Raw genomic sequence first — 19,342 nt, 5'->3', positions numbered from 1 at the left:
AGAGCCCTCTAGGCCCTCTCCAAGCGTCCCGCCTGCCTCCACTCACGGGGCCAGTATAACTCAGGGGTGGGTGGCTGCCACACGCTGGAGTTACGGGTCCCCAGACCCAGGGCAGGAGAGTTTGGGCCCTTCTGGGGACCTTTTCCTCATCTGTAAAGTGTAACTAACAATAGTGCCTGTTTCACGGGTGCACAAGGATCCGCTGAATGAATACTTTTGGGGCAGTGGCCAAGTGCTGGCCTTGGCCCGGTGCAGCCTAGAACACACCCTCCTGGCAGGGCTCCATCTATTCTTGGGGATCTGGTTTTCCTGCACTCCAAGAAAGCTCATCTTGTGCCATTTCCGAAAGCTGTCTTGCATTCCAGCTACACTTATGTCACACCTGGTAAAGGGCCCGCCATCCCTCCGCCTCCCCACACTCACCAGATGGAAGGTCTGGAAGGTAGTGGATTGGGCCAGGCCCCTAGGGAGCCCCTCCTCTGTGGGAAGGGATCAGACTCCAGCCACAGGAGAGGGGAGCGACAGGAGAGGCCAGGCCCTGGGCCACGTTACCAAGGAAGGTTAGGGGGCAGGGACTGTGGGCCTCAAATAGTGAGCTTTCTCCCCGCATGGCCCATTGCAAAGGCAGGGGTGGGGGTGCATAAGTCCCCTGGAATTCACTGGAGTTGAGAGGCCAGCAGAACAGAGTGGCAAATGTAGGTGAGCTCTGATGTGGAACTCTGCTAAGAAAACAAGCCACATTCTGTGCCTCCTTCCACAGTCCCTCAGCCTGCACACTTTGACACACTCACAGCCCTTTGTTTCAATTGATATTTGCTGGTCTGGAGACCAAATCCCTTGGGCCCCTTAGAGAGCAGCGCCTGAATTCTCAGTGGTGTCATCTTTATGAATAAGCCGGTTAACCACATCCTTACTCCCTTTCTTTGGGGGCTGAGTGGAAATGTCTCACCCTGGGCAGGAGGGAGCCTCCTTTATTTCAGGGGCCAGACAACCGCAATCCCAACGTTTCCTGTTCCATATCTCCCACTGCAGTGTTATCTGAATGTAGGAGGGAGGAAGCCGGACCCACGCTCCACATCCCCCGACCCCCATCCCGTGACTTATCCTGCCCCTGTACAGCGCCAGGCAGGGGCCGCATGGGGGCAGAAGCCTCACCTGGGAGTCCTGGGGCTGCACTGGAGGGTTTGATCTGGATTCAGGAGGTTCCCATTCCTTCTTATTGCCATTTCATGAATGGGAAACGGAGACAAGGCCTTTCCCATTTTCCTAGGAGCCAAGGGCAAAGCTGGATGCTGGCGGGTAGGCCAACCTAGGCCAGGCTCCGCATCTCTCCCTGGAAGACCCCAAAGACTCAGGCAAAAGACACACACTTTACTTTTCCTTCCTTTAATCTTATGCAAAAGGGACACAGGGGTTCAAAAATAAAAATTTCTCTTCCCCCTCCCCAAACCTGTACCCCAGCTCCCCGACCACAACCCCCTTCCTCCCCCAGGGAAAGCAAGAAGGAGCAGGTGTGGCATCTGCAGCTGGGAAGAGAGAGGCTGGGGAGGTGCCGAGCTCGGTGCTGGTCTCTTTCCAAATATAAATACATGTGTCAGAAATGGAAAATCCTCCAGCACCCACCACCCAAGCACTCTCCGTTTTCTGCCGGTGTTTGGAGAGGGGCGGGGGCGGGGGCGCCAGGCACCGGCTGGCTGCGGTCTACTGCATCCGCTGGGTGTGCACCCCGCGAGCCTCCTGCTGCTCATTGTAGAAGAGATGACACTCAGGGTCCCCCCGGATGGTGGGGGCTCCCTGGATCAGCTTCCCGGTGTTGGGGTTCACACACCAGCACTCCCCACGCTGCCCGTTCAGAGACATCTTGCACTGGGGAGAGAGGAGAAGAGCATGGAGGAGCCCACAGCCAGCAACTTTCCTTCCCTCCCTCAACCCGGCGTCCACTGAGCAGCCACCCCTTGCAGCTACCCACGCGCTGCTGGGTGGAGCTTCGCAACTTGAAATATGCACCAGGGAACCTTGATAAAATGCAGATTCCCAGGCAGTAGGTCCCTGGAGAGCTGGAAATTCTGCATCAATAGCGAGCTCCAACGTGATGCTGATGCTGCCCGCCCAGGGACCCCTCTGATTAGCAAGGCCATTCAGGACATCCGAAGATGAAAAGACTCAGTCCCCAGCCTCAAGGAGGTCCCATCCAGTGGGGGGGACCCAGCATACCGAAGCTTAGTCATAGTGTCAGGTGAAAAACCTCATGTTGCAATCAAAATCAGTGTGTGCCAGGCACTGTGTGAGCAAAAGACACACTGCTCATTCAGTTTCTAACAAATACAGTCATTTAATCCTCACAACCACTTTGGGAATTAGATGCCATTATTATCCCTGGTTTACAGATGATAAAACTGAAGCACAGATGGGCTAAGCAACTTGCCCAAGGTCACACAGCTGGTAAGAAGCATAGCTGAGATGGAAGCCAGGCATTCCCACTCCAAGGTCTCTGTTTTACGCATAAGCTAACTACTCCTGCAAATCACTTTAGTTACCCAAAGGTGCAGCAGACAGCCTGTTTTCCACGAGAAGTGATCGAGACTTTTTTTCTGAGCTCCAAATGGAGTTAGCCATCTTACATTTAGAGGGCATGTACACAAATAGCTTTTAATACTAAACTAATATTTAGACGGTCAAGGTGCCTGGATGGTGAAGGGGGTGGAGAGGCGAGACCCCTAAGCCAACAGCAGAGACCTGTTCCCATCTCCTGGCTTCACACATCCACACTTTAGGTCAGCCCAGACTGCCATTAGAACCACCAGGGCAGCTTTATAAAAATCCCAATGCCCAGCCAGGTGTGGTGGCTCATGCCTGTAATCTCAGCACTTTGGGAGGTCGATGTGGGTGGATCAGCTGAGGTTAGGAGTTCAAGACCAGCCTGGCCAACATCTCTACTAAACATACATACAACAAACCCATCTCTACTAAAATACAAAAATTAGCCAGGCTTGGTGGCAGGCACCTGTAATCCCAGCTACTCAGGAGGCTGAGGCAGGAGAATTGTTTGAACACGGCAGGCGGAGGTTGCAGTGAGATGAGGTCATGCCACTGCACTCCAGCCTGGGAGACAAGAGTGAGACTCTGTCTCAAAAAAAAAAAAAAAGTATGTTACAGGGAAAGTATTGCATATGCACACTGACTGTTAAAATGTATATGAACAGAAGGTGGAAAGAGGAGGGAGAAGGGCTCCTGAGTGGTTTACTTAAACTTCATTTTCTCCAATGTATTTACAATGGTGTTCTAGATGGCTTTTCAGAATCTTTCCAACGGCATTTCTCCATCCCTGACTCTTCATTCCCTGAGATACTTCGAAACCATGAAGGCAACTTGGCCAATTGTTGAAATCAATGATGGTGGGAATGTGGCTCGCAGATTATCAGCCTCACCTGAGGCTTGTTAGAGCTGCAAACCTGACCTACCACATGGTAATTTGGGGAGGGGGGGGGCCCCAGGAAGAGCTCCAGGTGATGCCAATGTCCGATCAAAGTGAAGATGCTTGGTTTAAGCCACTTTCCTTCTCCAAGAGCCTCCTCCCAACCTGGACTCCAAGTGAGGCCAGTGGGCGGCTGGGCAAGTGGAGCCAGCAACTGACCCATGGGAGGCAGGGAGAAAAGCTGCACCCTCCCTGGCCTGGCAGCTGGCATCCCAATCCCCATGGTGACAGGAGTCTGAGTCTCTCACTCAGCTCAGACCTCAGAGGATTATAGGCGGGTGGGGCAGAAGCAAGGCACATCTGGGGCCCAGGGCTGAGGAGGAGCTGCTCTGGCCCAGGCTGGCACCATGCTCACCTGTTTGAGGTTGTACAGGCCATGCTTGTCACAGTTGGGGATGTGCAGGGAGTAGAGGTGCTCCAGAGGGCCCCGCTCATCCGGAAGGCGCATGGTGGAGATCCGCTCCAGGACCTGGTCCAGTTCCTGTTGGCAGGGAGTCTGCACGCACAGAGAGCAGGGGACGCCCGGAGTGAGGACAACAGGCCCATGAAGCACGTGCCAGACGCAAGCTCAGGGAGAAGCTGCTGCACGGGGATGGGACTTTCCCATGGTCACACAGCCAGCAGGGGGCACAGGGACTTCTGAGAGCCTGCCTGGGGATCTCCCTGCCATGCTGGGTGCCCAACCCCAGCCCCTAAAGAAAACTGTATGGATGGGAATGTTCACTCCTCTCCTTGTTCTATGACCGTGGCTTTCATGTGTCAGAATATGGGCTCTACCTCCAAATATCCATCCAAGTGGCTGTCTCCAGAGTCTCTATGCTCCCACCCCACGCCCAAGCTCCATTTCTTTCCATAAAACCAACCAGGGCCAGGACCCAAGATGGCAGAGCTGGGGAGGAAAGAGGAGAGGGGGTAGCTCAGTGAGAGAAGCACATGGCAACAAGAGTGACTGAGTTTCAGGCCAGGCGCAGTGGCTGGCGCCTGTAATCCCAGCGCTTTGGGAGGCCGAGGTGGGAGGATTGCTTGAGTCCAGGAGTTTGAGACCAGCCTGGACAACGTAGTGAGACCCCCATTTCCACAAAAAAATACAAAATTGGCCAGGTGTGGTGGTGCATGCCTATAGTCCCAGCTGTTCAGGAGGCTGAGGAAGGAGGATCACTTGAGCCCAGGAGTTGGAGGCAGCAGTGAGGTGTGATGGCACCATTACACTCCAGCCTGGGCAACAGAGTGAGACCCCATCTCAGCGGGAGAAAAAAAAAAAGTAAGAAAGTTTCAGGGACTCTGTCTTCATCTCTGGGATTCATTTTCTGTGTCTATGTTCCAAAACCATACAGAAATGTGAAGGTTTTAGAAGGAAAGAACATCAAGAAACCACATGTCCAGTCTATTTCACAGCCAGAGATACTGATTGCCCCAAAGGTCACTATGTTCCACAACTATGTTTGTGGAAAGAGAAGTGCTTTCCCTACAAGTCACACCAGATGAGGGTCTTATTAGGATGCCCTCCTCCAGCTGAGACCCCACTTTCCTTGTCCTCCCACCCCTTCCACCAGACCTGACCCTCACTGACCCTGGCAGGGGGCGGTCGCAGCTTCTTGGGCTCCTCCAGGCCGAGGTGATGTTTGCCACCCTTGCCCATCTGCCGGTGCTGCTCAGTGACCTTCTCCCGGAACACGGCCAGCTCCTTCATACCCGACTTGAGGGGCTTCCGGCCAGCACTGCCTCCCCCGCCCAACATGTTCATGGTGCTGTCCACGTGGTTCTCCACCAGGCCTCCTTCCGAGTGGTCATCGCCATTGTCTGCCAAGAGAGGAAGGGAAGAAAAGCTCCAGGTCCGGTTTCCCAGAGAGACGTGCCCTCCGGGAGCCACCTGGACCGTAATGATGATGAGGGTGGAGATGATGCGCAGCTAATGAGTGCTGATGGCCTGTCAGGGCCCGTGCTGAGCAATTTATATGGATGATCAATTTCAGCTTCACCCTAACTCTTAGGTGGGTACTACTAGCACCCTCCCCAACTTTCAGAGATGGAGAATTTGAGGCTCACAGAGGTCAGTTACTTGAGCAAGATCACAAATCTGAAAAGTGACGGATTCAGGATTTGAAATCAGGCTGTCTGGCTCTAGAAGAATGACAGGCACCCTCTTACAAGGCTGGGGCAGAACAGAGGCACACAGAGGGACAAATGCATTTGAAAGGCCCTGACCATGGAATGGGTTTAAGTCCTTTCTGGGACCCCCCCAAATTCTCCCACTGTAACCCCCAGTTTAAAGTTCTTCATTTGTGGTCTGGAAGAGTACCAATTAGTTGAGTTTTTTAAAACTCGTGCCACAGACATCACTGGGCTGCAGCATGTATGGCAAAGGAGTGAGAAGATGGAAGGCCACGTCGCCACCCAGAACCTGGTCCCAGCATCCCCCTGCTGTCACTTTGTACTTGCCCACCTGGCCCCGCCTAAGGCCCCATAGTGCTGCTCTGAGGCAGCTACAGCTCTGCCCCACTGACATGCCCTCGTTCCCAAGTCTGTCTGTGCAGCCCACCCCAACCCCATTATACTGAGAGCCCCAAGAACAGGAACCATGACTCCTTCGACTTCATAGCTTCAGCTTACTGCAGGGCATGAAGCTTCGTGATGTCTGTCCAAGAAGCGTCCATTAAGTCTCCTTATGCTTTCTTCAACCTTTTGTATGCACAGCCTAGGTGAAGGAGGCCTTGAAAACAGCTCCAGCCTGCCACAGTCTCACTCTGGCTGAGGCATGTCCAGCCAAAGGAGGCAGAGAGGATCTGAATCGCACGGCAGAGCTGTAACCAGGAGACAAGCCCTGGCAAGCTCCAGAAGGGCAGGGCCTCACACTGCCCAGCCCCAGCCCCAGCCCCTTGGAGACACAGCAAACAGCCCCAGACCATCCCACCCAGAGCTGCTCTCCTGCAGGTCCCAACAAGATCTGGGTGGGTGCAGAGGGGTGTTTTTCAACCAATCTTGCACATTTTCTCTTCCCCATTAATGCACCTTCAAAAACTTACAGCCCTTAGAACACAGATGAATAACTCTTAGAGTAATTCTATACAAGAATATTCACTCACTCACCAACTAAGGGAGGGGGCACCTCTTCCATGCCAGGGACAGCATCGGGTGCTGGCACTCCAGCAGCACCTGCTGTCAAGGCGTGCCCAGCATAGGCCCCAGCATACGGAACATTTGATGGGGGTCTGCCCCTGTCCTTTCCCCTCCCTCCAAGCCTGATAACTAGTCAGTCTTCATTTGCTATGCAGCAGCTTCCTTTAGACGCCAGCACGCCATCCCCAGGGTAGCAGCTCTGGTTAAAGGGGTGTAGTCGGGTTAAACCCCAGCTCTGCCATTTTCTATATCAGCTGCACGTGTTCTCCCCGCACAGACCCTCTCTGTGCCTCTACTTTCTTAACTGTAAGTTGCTGGATAATAACAGTTCTTTCTTCATAGAGCTGTTGAGAGTATGACGAAAGAAAAGCAGTTAAAAGATGACTTAGGCCGGGTGCGGTGGCTCATGCCTATAATCCCAGCACTTTGGGAGGCTGAGGCACGTGGATCACTTGAGGTCAGGAATTCAAGACCAGCCTGGCCAACATGGTGAAACCCCATCTCTGCTAAAAATACAAAAAAATTAGCCGGGTGTGGTGGCACGCACCTGTAGTCCCAGCTACTCACAAGGGTAAGGCAGGACAATTGCTTGAACCCAGGAGGTGGAGGTTACAGTGAGCTGAGATCGCACCATTGTACTCCAGCCTGGGCGACAGAGCAAGACACTGCCTCAAAAATAAATAAAGAAATAAATAAATAAATAAACAAATGACGACTTGGAGCACAGAAATTCTATATCCATGTTGCCGGTGGTTATTATGTGGATGATGATGACAATGACGAATGCCCCAGTTATCGACTACTTCAGCAGCATGGAACCCAACCAAGAAGAGGGAAACCAAGGAAAACAAGCTCTGAACATCCTAATAGCTGTTACCAAGGCTTAGCATGTTTAAATGTTGGCACTTTCCACTCAAGATGAGGGAAGAATCATCCCATGAGGAGCCTCGACACAGTTCACAACAGTGCTGCTCCAGGAAGCCTGGCTTCTGGATGTCTGGTTTCCAAGGCCACCACAGAAGAAAGTCAACAAAATTGAAGGGACAAAGAAGGAACGCATGGGGACAGTAGCAAGAAGGATCAAATGGCAGAGAGGAAAGAGGACACTAAGAAAACAAAACATACAAACTCCGGGTACATTTTGTGTGTGGCAAACAATGAATGCCACACCCCTCAATGAACCCTGGGGATTTCCATGTCTTATAGACCAAAACAAGAATTATGTTGATGACGATGATCTTGGGACATCAAAAAGGGGAGGGAATTAAAATTCTACCTATTCCTCATTTTAAAAGACTTTTATCCAAAATTGTTGAACTTCAGAAAAAAAAATTGAAGTGTTAAATGTATAAACCTGAAACCTGGAAAATTCTTTTATTTAGAATGGTTATTCCCACAGGGGCTCTGGGGAGCCTGGGTTGTACCATAAATGAAGCCAGCACAGATTAAATTGTTCCAGCAGCCTGGCAGCCCAGCACCACCGGCAGGAAAAGGCTGGAGTACAGTGGCACGATCTTGGCTCACTGCAACCTCCGCCTCCTGGGTTTGAGCAGTTCTCCTGCCTCAGCTTCTCGAGTAGCTGGAACTACAGGCATGCGTCACCACGCCTGGCTAATTTTTGTATTTTTAGTAGAGACAGGATTTCACCATGTTGGCCAGGCTGGTCTTGAACTCCTTGCCACAGGAGGTCCACCTTGGTCTCCCAAAGTGCTGGGATTATAGGCATGAGCCACCACGCCTGACCGTATTAGTCCATTTTCACACTGCTGTAAAGAACTGCCTGAGACTGGGTAATTTATAAAGGAAAGAGCTTTAATTGACTCACAGTTCAGCATGGCTGGGGAGGCCTCAGGAAACTCACAATCATGGTAGAAGGGGAAGGGGAAGCAAGACACCTTCTTCACAAGGTGGCAGGAAGAAGTGCCAGGCGAAGCGGGGAAGAGCCCCTTATGAAACCATCAGATCTCATGAGAACTCACTTGCTATCACGAGAACAACATGGGGGACCTGCCCCCATGATCCAGTTACCTCCACCTGATCTCCTCCTCAGCACCTGGGGATTATGGGGATTACAATTCAAGATGACATTTGGGTGGGGACACAAAGTCTAACTATATCACCTTGTCTCTGCTAAAAATAAAAAAATAGCCAGGCATGGTGGTGCACACCTGTGGTCCCAGCTACCTGGGAGGCCGAGGTGGGAAATTACTTGAGCCCAGGGGTTAGAGGCTGCAGTGAGCCATGATCATGCCACTGCACTCCAGCCTGGGTGACAGAGTGAGCCCCTGTCTCAAAAACGAAAAATAATAATTTTTAAATTTTAAAAATACATGTTTTTATAGAAGGGCCCACAGAGGCAGTGTCCAAGCCCCACAGATGTCATATGCAACCCTGGCTCCAGGTCCCAGGAGGCTGGGGTCAAATTGGCAGTGTTCCTCCAGGAGGACAAAGTTGATTTCCTGTCCTGAGATGTCCCAAACTCTCTGAGGTGAAGGTCAAGTTTGTCCACCCTCACAGAGGCCACCTGGATTCAAGGCTATGTTTCATTCCATTTCTTTATTGATCTCATCAGTGCCAATGAACATGCCAATAAGATGAAGAAATCCACAGGCCTGGTTTGCTGATGCAAGGTCTTTTAAAGATGGTTTAACAAGACCATGCATCAGCATCTGTTTCTTTCTCCGGAACAGGCTTCTGGACTCAAATCCAGTGGCCAGATCTGAACTCCACATCTTGAAGTAGAAGCCCAGGGAAGGGAAATGAAAGAGTTGACCAGGCAGAGATCAGAAAGCATTGTAGGCTGAGAAAAGCCCGCATTCCTTGTTACTGTTCGCAGCCAAACAGATTCAAACCCCAAAATCTAACTGCCTGAGTTGGAATTCAAGCTTTTACTACTGAGCTGTGCAGCACCAGACAAGTTCCTTAAGCTCTCTGTGTTTCCATTGTTCATCTGTAAGAAGAGGACAAACAGTATGCACCTCCTATGGGCCACTGGGAGGATCCAAAGAGAGGCTGCCTGCATCTACAGTGAGGGCCTGGCACACAGTAAGTGCACATGGGGCTAGATCTTAGCCACTTCCATTTCCTGCCTACCAGGGAAGTACCCACATAGCGCCCCTCCTCCCCTCAGTCAGACAAGGGCATCATCACACGTTACCAAGTTCTTCCCATATATCCTCTTATAGGCTGCAGGAACAATCCACAGGAAAACATTCCAGATGTCGAACTCCAGCTAGAGATGGAATTTGCCCTCAGAACAAAAATACCAAGTTGTATTTTTTTTCTGCCTAAGAGAGTTAAGTTCAGAATAATATTTATTAAGCAACCACTTATGTATGCAACTCCATGGGCTATGGTGCAAAGGTCACTATAAGAAATAGTTCTTAGCAACCCAAATGACATCAATGGAAAAGGCTCATGGGCTTAGAAATGGTTGATAGAAACCTCCAAGGCCCCTGAAGAGACTTTCCCTGTAGATTAGTAAGCATTAGCTCTTCTCCCCTACATAGAACCTGGGGAAATGGGTCAACATAGAAGCAAGGGATTTCATATACAGAAGGTCAAGCTTTTCCAAAGAGAAGTCAGGGAGACGACAGACACCCCCAGAGCCGTTAGTTGGGGGCTTGAAAGGCAGGGGAGAACTCCCACCCCTGCCTTGGGTAGATTGCCACACCTTTCTACCTAAGATCCCTAGAGGAGAGCTGGAGATGAGGAAGGCAGATGGGATGAAAAGAAATGGATCGTTGTCCCATTTTTCAGATGGCAAACCTGAGCCCAGATGGACTACCATCTGAATTCACAGGAGCAAACACAACCTCCCTGCCATATCAGCAGTTCTTCACAATTATCATGGGGTCCCTACATTGTCTTTTGGCCCACCCTTACTAATGTAGCCAAGGACAGCAGCTGGAAGCTGACAGCCCAAGAGAAAGAGCCTTTATTGTTCACTTCTATGCATTCATACCCAGGTTTTCAGACTTAATTCTGGCACAGCCCATTTTTCCAATGTAATCCTGTTTGTTGCATCAATAATCTTACTCAACAAATCAAACTCTTGTGTTTGATAGAAACGGACTCCCATAAAATCTCATTTTCTCCTAGCACAATGTTCTGACCTCAGTGCTCTACTTGGAAATTGGTGATTCCTGATCTAAAAGAGACGTTCTTAGGAAACTAAGCCCCAAGAATCTAAAAGTACCTCCCTGGTCCTTTCTCCTCAGAGTGTGTGGTCTCGGTCCTTATCCAGACCTGGTGAGGAAATAAGACCTTTTCCCTACCTAGAACAAACACATCTTCCTAACAGCTCATGTGTCTCCCTTCTTTCTTCTTTTCTTTATTCTGAAGAAAGACTTACCATTTTCCAGCCTTCTCCTCCTATCTCATGATTATCTTAAAATCTAAGAGCAGGGTTGGGGGAGAGGAGATGATCTAAGCCAACCCTGAACCTATCATTCCTCCAATGGACTCACCTCTTGCAACAGGTAATAGCATTCCAAGCCTTTCAAGAGTTAATTCTGAGTAATGGGCCAGGGGAATGAAGGCTGGCTGCAGCTTCCTGGTTCCACCCTAGCTGGGCAGAAAACTCACATGGCTCCGTCTTTGTTAATTTCTCCCAAAAGGCACTTAGCCTTGACATATGTTGGGCAACAGAATAAATACTAACCACCATCCTCCTCCCCCTGCTCTCTAGACGACTCCACTAATATCCATAGCAGTGGACGATTCATTAACAAACTGGAATGAGCAATGAACCCAGCAGTCAAGAACCCTGAATGCCAGCGCTGCCCCTTGAGATTCACTCACGAGTCAGAACCTTTAACCTCTCTGAGCTCTAATTTCTCAAGTCTGAAAAATGATATTAACAATTCTGCTAAGGGGCGGGGCACGGTGGCTCACGCCTGTAATCCCAGCACTTTGGGAGGCAGAGGCGGGCAGATCACCTGAGGTCGGGAGTTCGAGACCAGCCTGACAAACATGGAGTAACCCCATCTCTACTAAAAATACATAAAAATCAGCCAGGCATGGTGGCGCATGCCTGTAATCTCAGCTACTCGGGAGGCTGAGGCAGGAGAATCGCTTGAACCCGGGAAGCAGAGGTTGCAGTGAGCCAAGATCGCGCCATTGCACTCCAGCCTGGGCAACAAGAGCAAAGCTTGGTCTCAAAAAAAAAAAAAAAAAAAAAAATTCTGCTAAAATGATGGCTGCTGTTAAACAGGACATGGTATTTTTACCCCTGACAGCCCAAGAAACTCTCATTGTGGCCAAAACCAAGCTTTAGAAAAAAATGTGTGGTGGCTGGGCATGGTGGCTCATGCCTGTAATCCCAGCACTTTGGGAGGCTGAGGTGGGCGGGTCATTTGAGGCCAGGAGTTCAAGACCAGCCTGGCCAACATAGCAAAAACCTGTCTCTACCAAAAATACAGAAATTAGCTGGGCGTGGTGGTGCATGCCTGAGGTCCCAGCTACTTGAGAGGCTGAGGCACAAGAATCGCTTGAATCCCGGAGGCGGAGTTCACTTCTTGCAGTGAGCCAAGATTGCACCACTGCACTCCAGCCTGGGCGACAGAGCAAGACTTTGTCTCAAAAAAAAAAAAAAAAAGAAAAGAAATGTGTAGACAATCAATTTCTTGAATGGGTAAATAAAAGGTATATCTGCCATGTGCGGGGAAGGCTAGGTGACGTCTGATTTGTAGAACAGCCAAATGCATGGAAAAAATGAGTCATGAGAGAGTTCTGCAATATGATCTATTGCATATTTCTTCTAAAGCTTGGTTTTGATTGTATAAATTTTACACATTGCTAAATATCAAAGCTCTCTGCCATTTAATGGAAGTCCTTAAGCAAGAATGAATTTGCCTAAATTACTTTAACTTTGTTTACAGAATTTAGTGGGAGGGACAAAGGGAAGGAGGCCAGGCAGTAGCTCATAATCACCAAGCATGCTCAGTTGAGACAGGGCTCATGAACACGCCAGCACATACAAGAAACAGCTTTTGCTGGAGAGAATTCGAAGCCAGTCCTCTTTGGATGGCTGATGGTGGTCACCAAACTCCATCTAGCATGTGGCCACTATGTTCAACAGCACAGCCCACCAACAGGCTGGGATTAGTAATTCAGGCCATGCTGGAGGTAGGGAGGGAGGCAGAAGTTAGGAAAGAGGAAGGTAAAATGGGGGTTCTATTTGTTACTTTCTTAGCTAAAGTTTAACCTGAGGTCCTGAGACTTTGTGGGTGAGTGACACTGCTTATGTGTCTTCCCCTGACTTTTTTTTTTCAAAAGGTCAGAGGGAGCAGTGGCCTCTCACACTGGAATTCTGAATAGTATGCACAGATGTCTGTCGCGGTATAGGCTGGCATTCAGGACACATTCCAGCTTAGTTAATGACATCCCCCCAATTGGTCCATCTATCTCCTGAGGACACCCGGTTTCATTCATTGTAAACTCCCTTCCTATTCCTTCTCACCCCCTGAGCCCTTTCTTCCTGCAAGGGAGCCAGCCATGCAACACCTGACATCCTTCCAGCCTTCAGCAACAGAACAGTCACTTCTGAGCATGGTTTTCCAACAGGTGGTTCCTCCTCTCCCAGTTTCCTTTGTGGTAGTAAATAACTGCAAACAGCCTTCTCAGATGTTTCAGATCCACAAGTCCCCTAGGTTATAAGATCACACGTGTGCAAGAACTGGCCTTTCTCTTCTGAGAATCATCTCCCTCCACCTGCAGCTACCACAGGCCAATCACCCAGCTGAGTGCTGAAGAGCTCAGTGACCTCTGTTGAGTGGCAAGCCCAAGAGGCACAGGCTACTGCCCTTCCACGGTGACAAAACACCTACAGGAGATGATGCACCACCAAGGGAGGGCAGAGAGCCCCCACCTGGCCGATGAATCCCCTCCACATCAACCCACTCTGCAAACTCTTTTTGGATTTCCTTTGAGCACCAGCTTTTGGGTTCGAAGCCTTAGCCAAGCAGTCCTAGAGTAGGAGGAAGGACTGAGGTTCGATCCTGACTTCACCACCACCCCTGGGATTCTGAGTGATGCTAAGCAGGGTGTTGAACTTGTGCAGGTGCCAGTGTACTCATCTGTAAATTCAGGGAATTAGACCCGGTCAGAAGTTCCCAAACATAGCTCTTCCATCAGAAATCATCTGATGAGCTTGCTAAAAATAAGAGCCCTGGACCCCAGCCCCAGAAAGTCAGAAGCAAGGACTAAGGAATCTGTATGTTGAATGATACCTCTCCTCTCAAGCTCTGGCATTGCCAGGCTCCCATGCCTTTGTGATTCTCTCTGTTCTGTCTGAGTTTCCTGAAGAACTTCCTGGTGAGGAGAGAACAATGCCTCTTCTTTTCAAGAGAGGTGGTCTCGGGTACAAGCTTTGCAGAGACACAGCCTTGTAAGCTCATCTACTCATGGGTTTGTAAACAGACACATATGCTTGCTTGGATACATGCAGAGGGGCCTCTCCTGGCCAGGCATCATGGACATTTCTAGAGTATGCCCTCATGCTGCCATCTCATCTCGGGCTCCCCCCGAGTGAGCAGAAACAGCACAGCCTCTCCAGAGCCTCCCTGCCTGTGCACTCTCCAAAGGGCTCCTTTATAAACATCAGGGTCATTCCTGGAATTGCAAAGACCTGGGGAGGGTCAGGGCTGAGGCAGACAGTTTGAGAAAACAAAAACATGCTCAAATTCAGCCAAGGTCCTCTGGGGCCCCATGAGCCAAGCTGTCCTTGAAGAGCCAGAGAAATTGATATCAAGATGGCAAACAGCACTATCAGCTTTCACTCCTTTCCATGGGTCCCAAACATTTCTCCTTGGGTTCAACTAAAGCCATCCAGGAACCTGGCAAGGTGACCTAGTTGCTGAGGCCCAAGTGAGTAGACTGTGCTTTGGTTCAAACTTGAACCAGGGACTATGGGAATGGGAAGAATGTGCCTGACCCAGTAATTCTACTTCTCTCTACGTGTGCACAGGGACACACGTACAAAAATGGTCATGACAGCATTATTTGTCGTTGTAAAAACACTATTAGCAACCAGATCCAAAAGTCTTTCAACAGGTGAATGGATAAATAAAACCAGTAAGGTAATACAAAGGAACAATATATAGCAGTTAAAAAGAATATCTCTGACCTATGGATGTCAACATTACATCTCAGACACCAAATGTTAAGAGGGAAAATAAAACCTTTATGTACATTTTCAATTTATTTTCACAAAATAATTTGGCCAATATTGGTCATCTATCACATATGTGCATATAGATGCAATATATGCAAACATAGGCATATTAGTCATCTATCATATATATGCAAATCCACTTAACTAAGAAAGATAAACACTAAGTACTGCGTGCTAGTGGACAAAATATCAACCGCCCACGGTTCTGGGTGGTAGACTTGTGTTATTACATTGTTCTTTGTACTTTTCTGCATTTTTTAAATCTTCTTTTAAAAAAAGTCACCTCTCAGGGCTGGGCGCGGTGGCTCATGCCTGTAATCCCAGCACTTTGGGAGGCCAAGGCAGGTGGATCACGAGGTCAGGAGTTCGAGACCAACCTGGCCAATAAGGTGAAACCCTGTCTCTACTAAAAATACAAAAATTAGCCAGGCATGGTGGTGCACGCCTGTAATCCCAGCTACTCAGGAGGCTGAGGCAGAAGAATCGTTTGAACCCAGGAGGAAAAGGTTGCAGTGAGCCAAGATCACGCCACTGACTCCAGCCTGGGTGACAGAGTGAGACTCTGTCTCAAAAACAAAAACAAAAAAGTCACCTCTCACACCAACCACCCCTCATCTTCCTCATCAAGCAGAGCTATCAGTAACCTCAAGTGTCCCTGAAGCCCTACTGGAAGAGGACCAAATGATAGTGACATGGCAGACTTCACCACCACTCTCATTGGCCAGGGCAATGATGTTACCAGGGTCACTTGTCCACCAGTCAGAACCTAGCCCTGGGTTCCTGGCCGGTTCTCTATGCCATGAAGAACTCGGAAATGAGTCAGAAAGAAGACCCAAAGGTAGTAGAAGAGGATCACAGAATTAAGAAGGGGAAGATGAAGTAATCAAGATGACTCAGGCCTGAGAACTGAAAGCCAAGGGACAAGTCCATCCTGGTGCTGCCAGAGGGTGCTGAGTGGTGGAGATGTCCAAGGGCCAGGAAAACCCAAGGGAAGGGAAGGAGCCGTTCTGTCTCCCCAAGGACCAGAGAGAAAACAGCCTTAAACTAAAACAGGAGAGATCCAAGTTAGAAGCCATCCAAGAATTTCATAAGAAAGAACAAAACAAGTGATAAATTGCAGATGGGAAGAAATTGCACAGACTCCCTCTGGTATAACTTAGGAGAAACCTTTTGAGGAGGAAGAAGGATGAACAATATGGCCTCCAAGTGTCCAAAGGCCACTTGATTGCATTGATGAAAAGCACTGCCATAGGTGGGAGGATGGCTTGAGCCCGGAAGGTGGAGGTTGCAGTGAGCTGAGATCGTGCAATTGCATTCCAGCCTGGGTGACAGAGCCAGACCTTGTCTCGAAAAAACAAATAAATAAGGGCCGGGTGCAGTGGCTCACGCCTGTAATCCCAGCACTTTGGGAGGCCAAGGCGGGCAGATCATGAGGTCAGCAGATCAAGACCATCCTGGCTAACATGGTGAAACCCCGTCTCTACTAAAAAATACAAAAAATTAGCCAGACATGGTGGTGGGCGCCTGTAGTCCCAGCTACTCAGGAGGCTGAGGCAGGAGAATGGTGCAAACCCAGGAGGCGGAGCTTGCAGTAAGCCGAGATCACGCCACTGCACTCCAGCCTGGGCATAAGAGGGGGACTCTGTCTCAAAATAAATAAAATAAATAAATAAATAAATAAATAAATATTTTTAAAAATTTTAAAAAAGAAAAGCACTGCTGGGTAAAGTCTTCTGGTAATTTGACCCAACTTTCTTCACAGCACTCTAGCCTGAGTCCATTGCCAAAAAGCTGTAGGTCTGTGCATTTTCTTAGTCCTCCTAAGGATGGAAGCTTCCTGAAGACATAACTTGGTCTTAGCTTCCATACAGCTTTCCATACTTAGTGAATGAAGGACAGGAGAGAAGACATTCTGTGTCCTCAATTTACATTTTTGGAAGGAAGACACTGTGCTTTTTTCTTCCAAGACTGAAGAAGTAGAAGCCTGTCCAAATTGATTCTCTTACTTTCGTAACTTTATTTACCATGAAGGGACTTCATTATTTAACATCAAGCTCTTCCGAAGAGACTTGGTCAAAAGACTAAAAGAGCTACCTGTTTATTTGCATAGGATATATATACATCTCTACTGACTTGGTTTCTTCTTTATTCACCTTTCTAAAATGCTTTTCTTGTCCCCCTCCAGCACGAAAAAGCATGTGTTACAGGTGGTATGACAACTGCTTTTTCATATGGTCTCCTAGCTGACACATAGCATGTACTCAATTAATGTTTACATATTAGAAAAGGTGACCATCTGATATGGTTTGGCTGTGCCCCCAACCAAATCTCACCATGAATTGTAGCTCCCACAATTCCTACATGTTGTGGGAGGGACCCAGTGGGAGGTAATTGAATCATCAGGGTAGGTCTTTCCCATGCTGTTCTTGTGACAGTGAACAAGTCTCATGAGATCTGATGGTTTTATAAAGCGGAGTTTCCCTGCACAAGCTCTCTTGTCTGCCACCATGTGAGACGTGCCTTTCACCTTCCGCCATGATTGTGAGGCCTCCCCAGCCACATGGAACTGTGAGTCTATTAAATCTCTTTCTTTTGTAAATTACCCAGTCTTGGGTATGTCTTTATCAGCAGCGTGAAAACAGACTAATACACTATCAAAGAGCATCTAGCACTTGCCCAAGAGTACCCTGTTACATTAATTCTTTTTCTCATTCTTCTGGCCTTTGCCTCATCTACAGCCCATATCAGCAAGAGTGGTTAAGCGTCAAGAAAGGCAGTGAGCAAGTCAAGAAACGCAGTGAGCAAGTGGAGCCATGAGATGGGATGGGAAGGACACATGCCTCTCCTAAGACCCACATTCAAACAATTCAGTTTCGATGATGCAATCCCACAGCCCCACTCCCATAGTGTAACAAAGGCTGAATCCTACCAACCTTTCCCACCACCCTCCCCTTCCACTGTCCTCTTCTCCATCCCCATAACTCTGCTCTCAGATATTCCAGGCCTGACAAATTGAACCCACAGGATACAAAAAGAAATTTAAAACCTGCAAAGATGTCCAGGATTGCGGCCACTCTCAAACCAGCACAAGAAGTGTCTTGAATATAAATAAGTGTCTTTAAATAGGTCACCATGCTTTTCTCTGTCTTCAACTAAAGTTCACTAATTTTGTCTGATAGTATATCACATCAATTACCTTCCTTGGCTATGCTCTCATGGTTTAAGAGGCAGTGAACCAAACCAGAGACAACCAGCAGAGCCTCAAGTGGGAGTCCTAACTTCTGGAGCATAAATGGTACATGGTTGGTCATTAAGCTGTTGGTAGAACCACAGGCACAATGGCATCGAGGGTCATGACTGCCCCCTGGAAAACTCTCAACCACTGACTCCTCTCTGGACTCACTGAAGGCTTTCCAAAGCAAAGGGGCAGCTATCCAGGTAAGCCACACTCAAGGGAATAAGTCACACCTGCTAACAGGATTCTTGAAATGACCAATCAGAAAACGTCCAAAAGCAGGTGTCTGCCATTCTCCTGTTCTCCTGTGTTGCAAGAATCAGAACCTGCACTACCTCATTTGATTATCTGAGTTTCTGTGCTACATGGCTTGCATGTTTACCTTTATTATCAAGCAGGTGCATGAGGTTGATAATTTCTTATCCCCCTCACACTTGATAAATGAGCTATAGAGCTGGAGGCCAACTGCACCAAGTCACGTAGCCAGTGGCCAAAACCAAGCCCAGGTTGTTAACCAACCAGATGGCACCTGGTCACTTGGCATCACCTAAGGAAAGACTCTCAAGCAAGACCTTTTAGCCCCAGGGCTTCATTTCTTCCCATCCCCATCTCTATGGGACCCCCATCTTTCCCTAGAAGTAGACCATCAGTCATGTCAGCAGCCCTACTCAACCACAAAAGCCTCTTTGATCCAGTAAACCTGTCCTACCCCCACCCCCTTTATCCTGCCTGACACACCTCCCACCACTGTTGCTATAGCAACTGCTCAGCATTATCAGGAAGTCACAGGGGCAGGGCACAGGGTACAAGGGAATTGCCATTTTCATTTTGTTCTTGGCCTCGGGCATTTTAGAAAACAAGTTCACCACCCAGAGGTAACGTGGCACCTCCATCCAGAAGTAAAGACAATAGACCTAAAAGAAACTTCCTAGAGAGTTGCATAAAGGAACATTTTTGAGAAGATATGCCTTAATTACTACTTCCCAGGGAAAAGGAGCTCTTCCAAGAGGCAGTATATAATTCACTGCTTTTCTGCATGTGTGAGTCTGGTGAAATGGAGAGCTGGAAGAAGAATCTAGAGACCCAGACTACAATCTGGTCTGTGCTTGCCTTGGCAGTTGAACCTGAATGTAGCCTTGATTTCTTCATTTGTTAAGTGGAGAGAATCTCGAGGCTAAAACAGAGCTGGGGCAGGAAGTGGGAGAGGGGAAGAATATAAAACAAACAAAAAAAACAAAATGAGCTTTCTGGTAGAAGCAGGCAATGTCTAGAACAAAGCCATTTGGTTTATCATTGTTATATCACTTATTCTTTGAGGTGGCACCCTTTGCTTAGTGCC

The 19,342-nt window shown here is 48.7% G+C and overlaps 1 protein-coding gene across 2 annotated transcripts in view; it reads right to left on the bottom strand.

Moving 5' to 3' along the window:
* Positions 1-1,370: 1,370 nt before the first annotated feature.
* Positions 1,371-19,342, bottom strand: part of IGFBP2 (insulin like growth factor binding protein 2) — a 29,194-nt gene continuing 11,222 nt past the window's right edge. Inside the window, exons 1-4 of one of the 2 annotated variants that reach the window (XM_054479002.2) lie at positions 6,086-6,279; positions 5,046-5,275; positions 3,831-3,971; positions 1,371-1,866 (exon numbers count right to left, since the gene is read on the bottom strand). In XM_054479002.2, the coding sequence (XP_054334977.1) occupies positions 1,702-1,866; positions 3,831-3,971; positions 5,046-5,275; positions 6,086-6,095 (546 nt within the window). In that variant the 5' untranslated portion in view covers positions 6,096-6,279 and the 3' untranslated portion in view covers positions 1,371-1,701. Of the gene's footprint in view, positions 1,867-3,830; positions 3,972-5,045; positions 5,276-6,085; positions 6,280-19,342 lie in introns of those variants that run through there. The other variant, XM_054479001.2, reaches the window with a different exon arrangement.

The sequence above is a fragment of the Pongo pygmaeus genome, chromosome 11, assembly GCF_028885625.2.
Source record: "Pongo pygmaeus isolate AG05252 chromosome 11, NHGRI_mPonPyg2-v2.0_pri, whole genome shotgun sequence".
NCBI classification, from domain to species: domain Eukaryota; kingdom Metazoa; phylum Chordata; class Mammalia; order Primates; family Hominidae; genus Pongo; species Pongo pygmaeus.
Note: the sequence above shows the minus strand (reverse complement) of the source record. Positions and strands in the feature narration are given on the sequence as shown.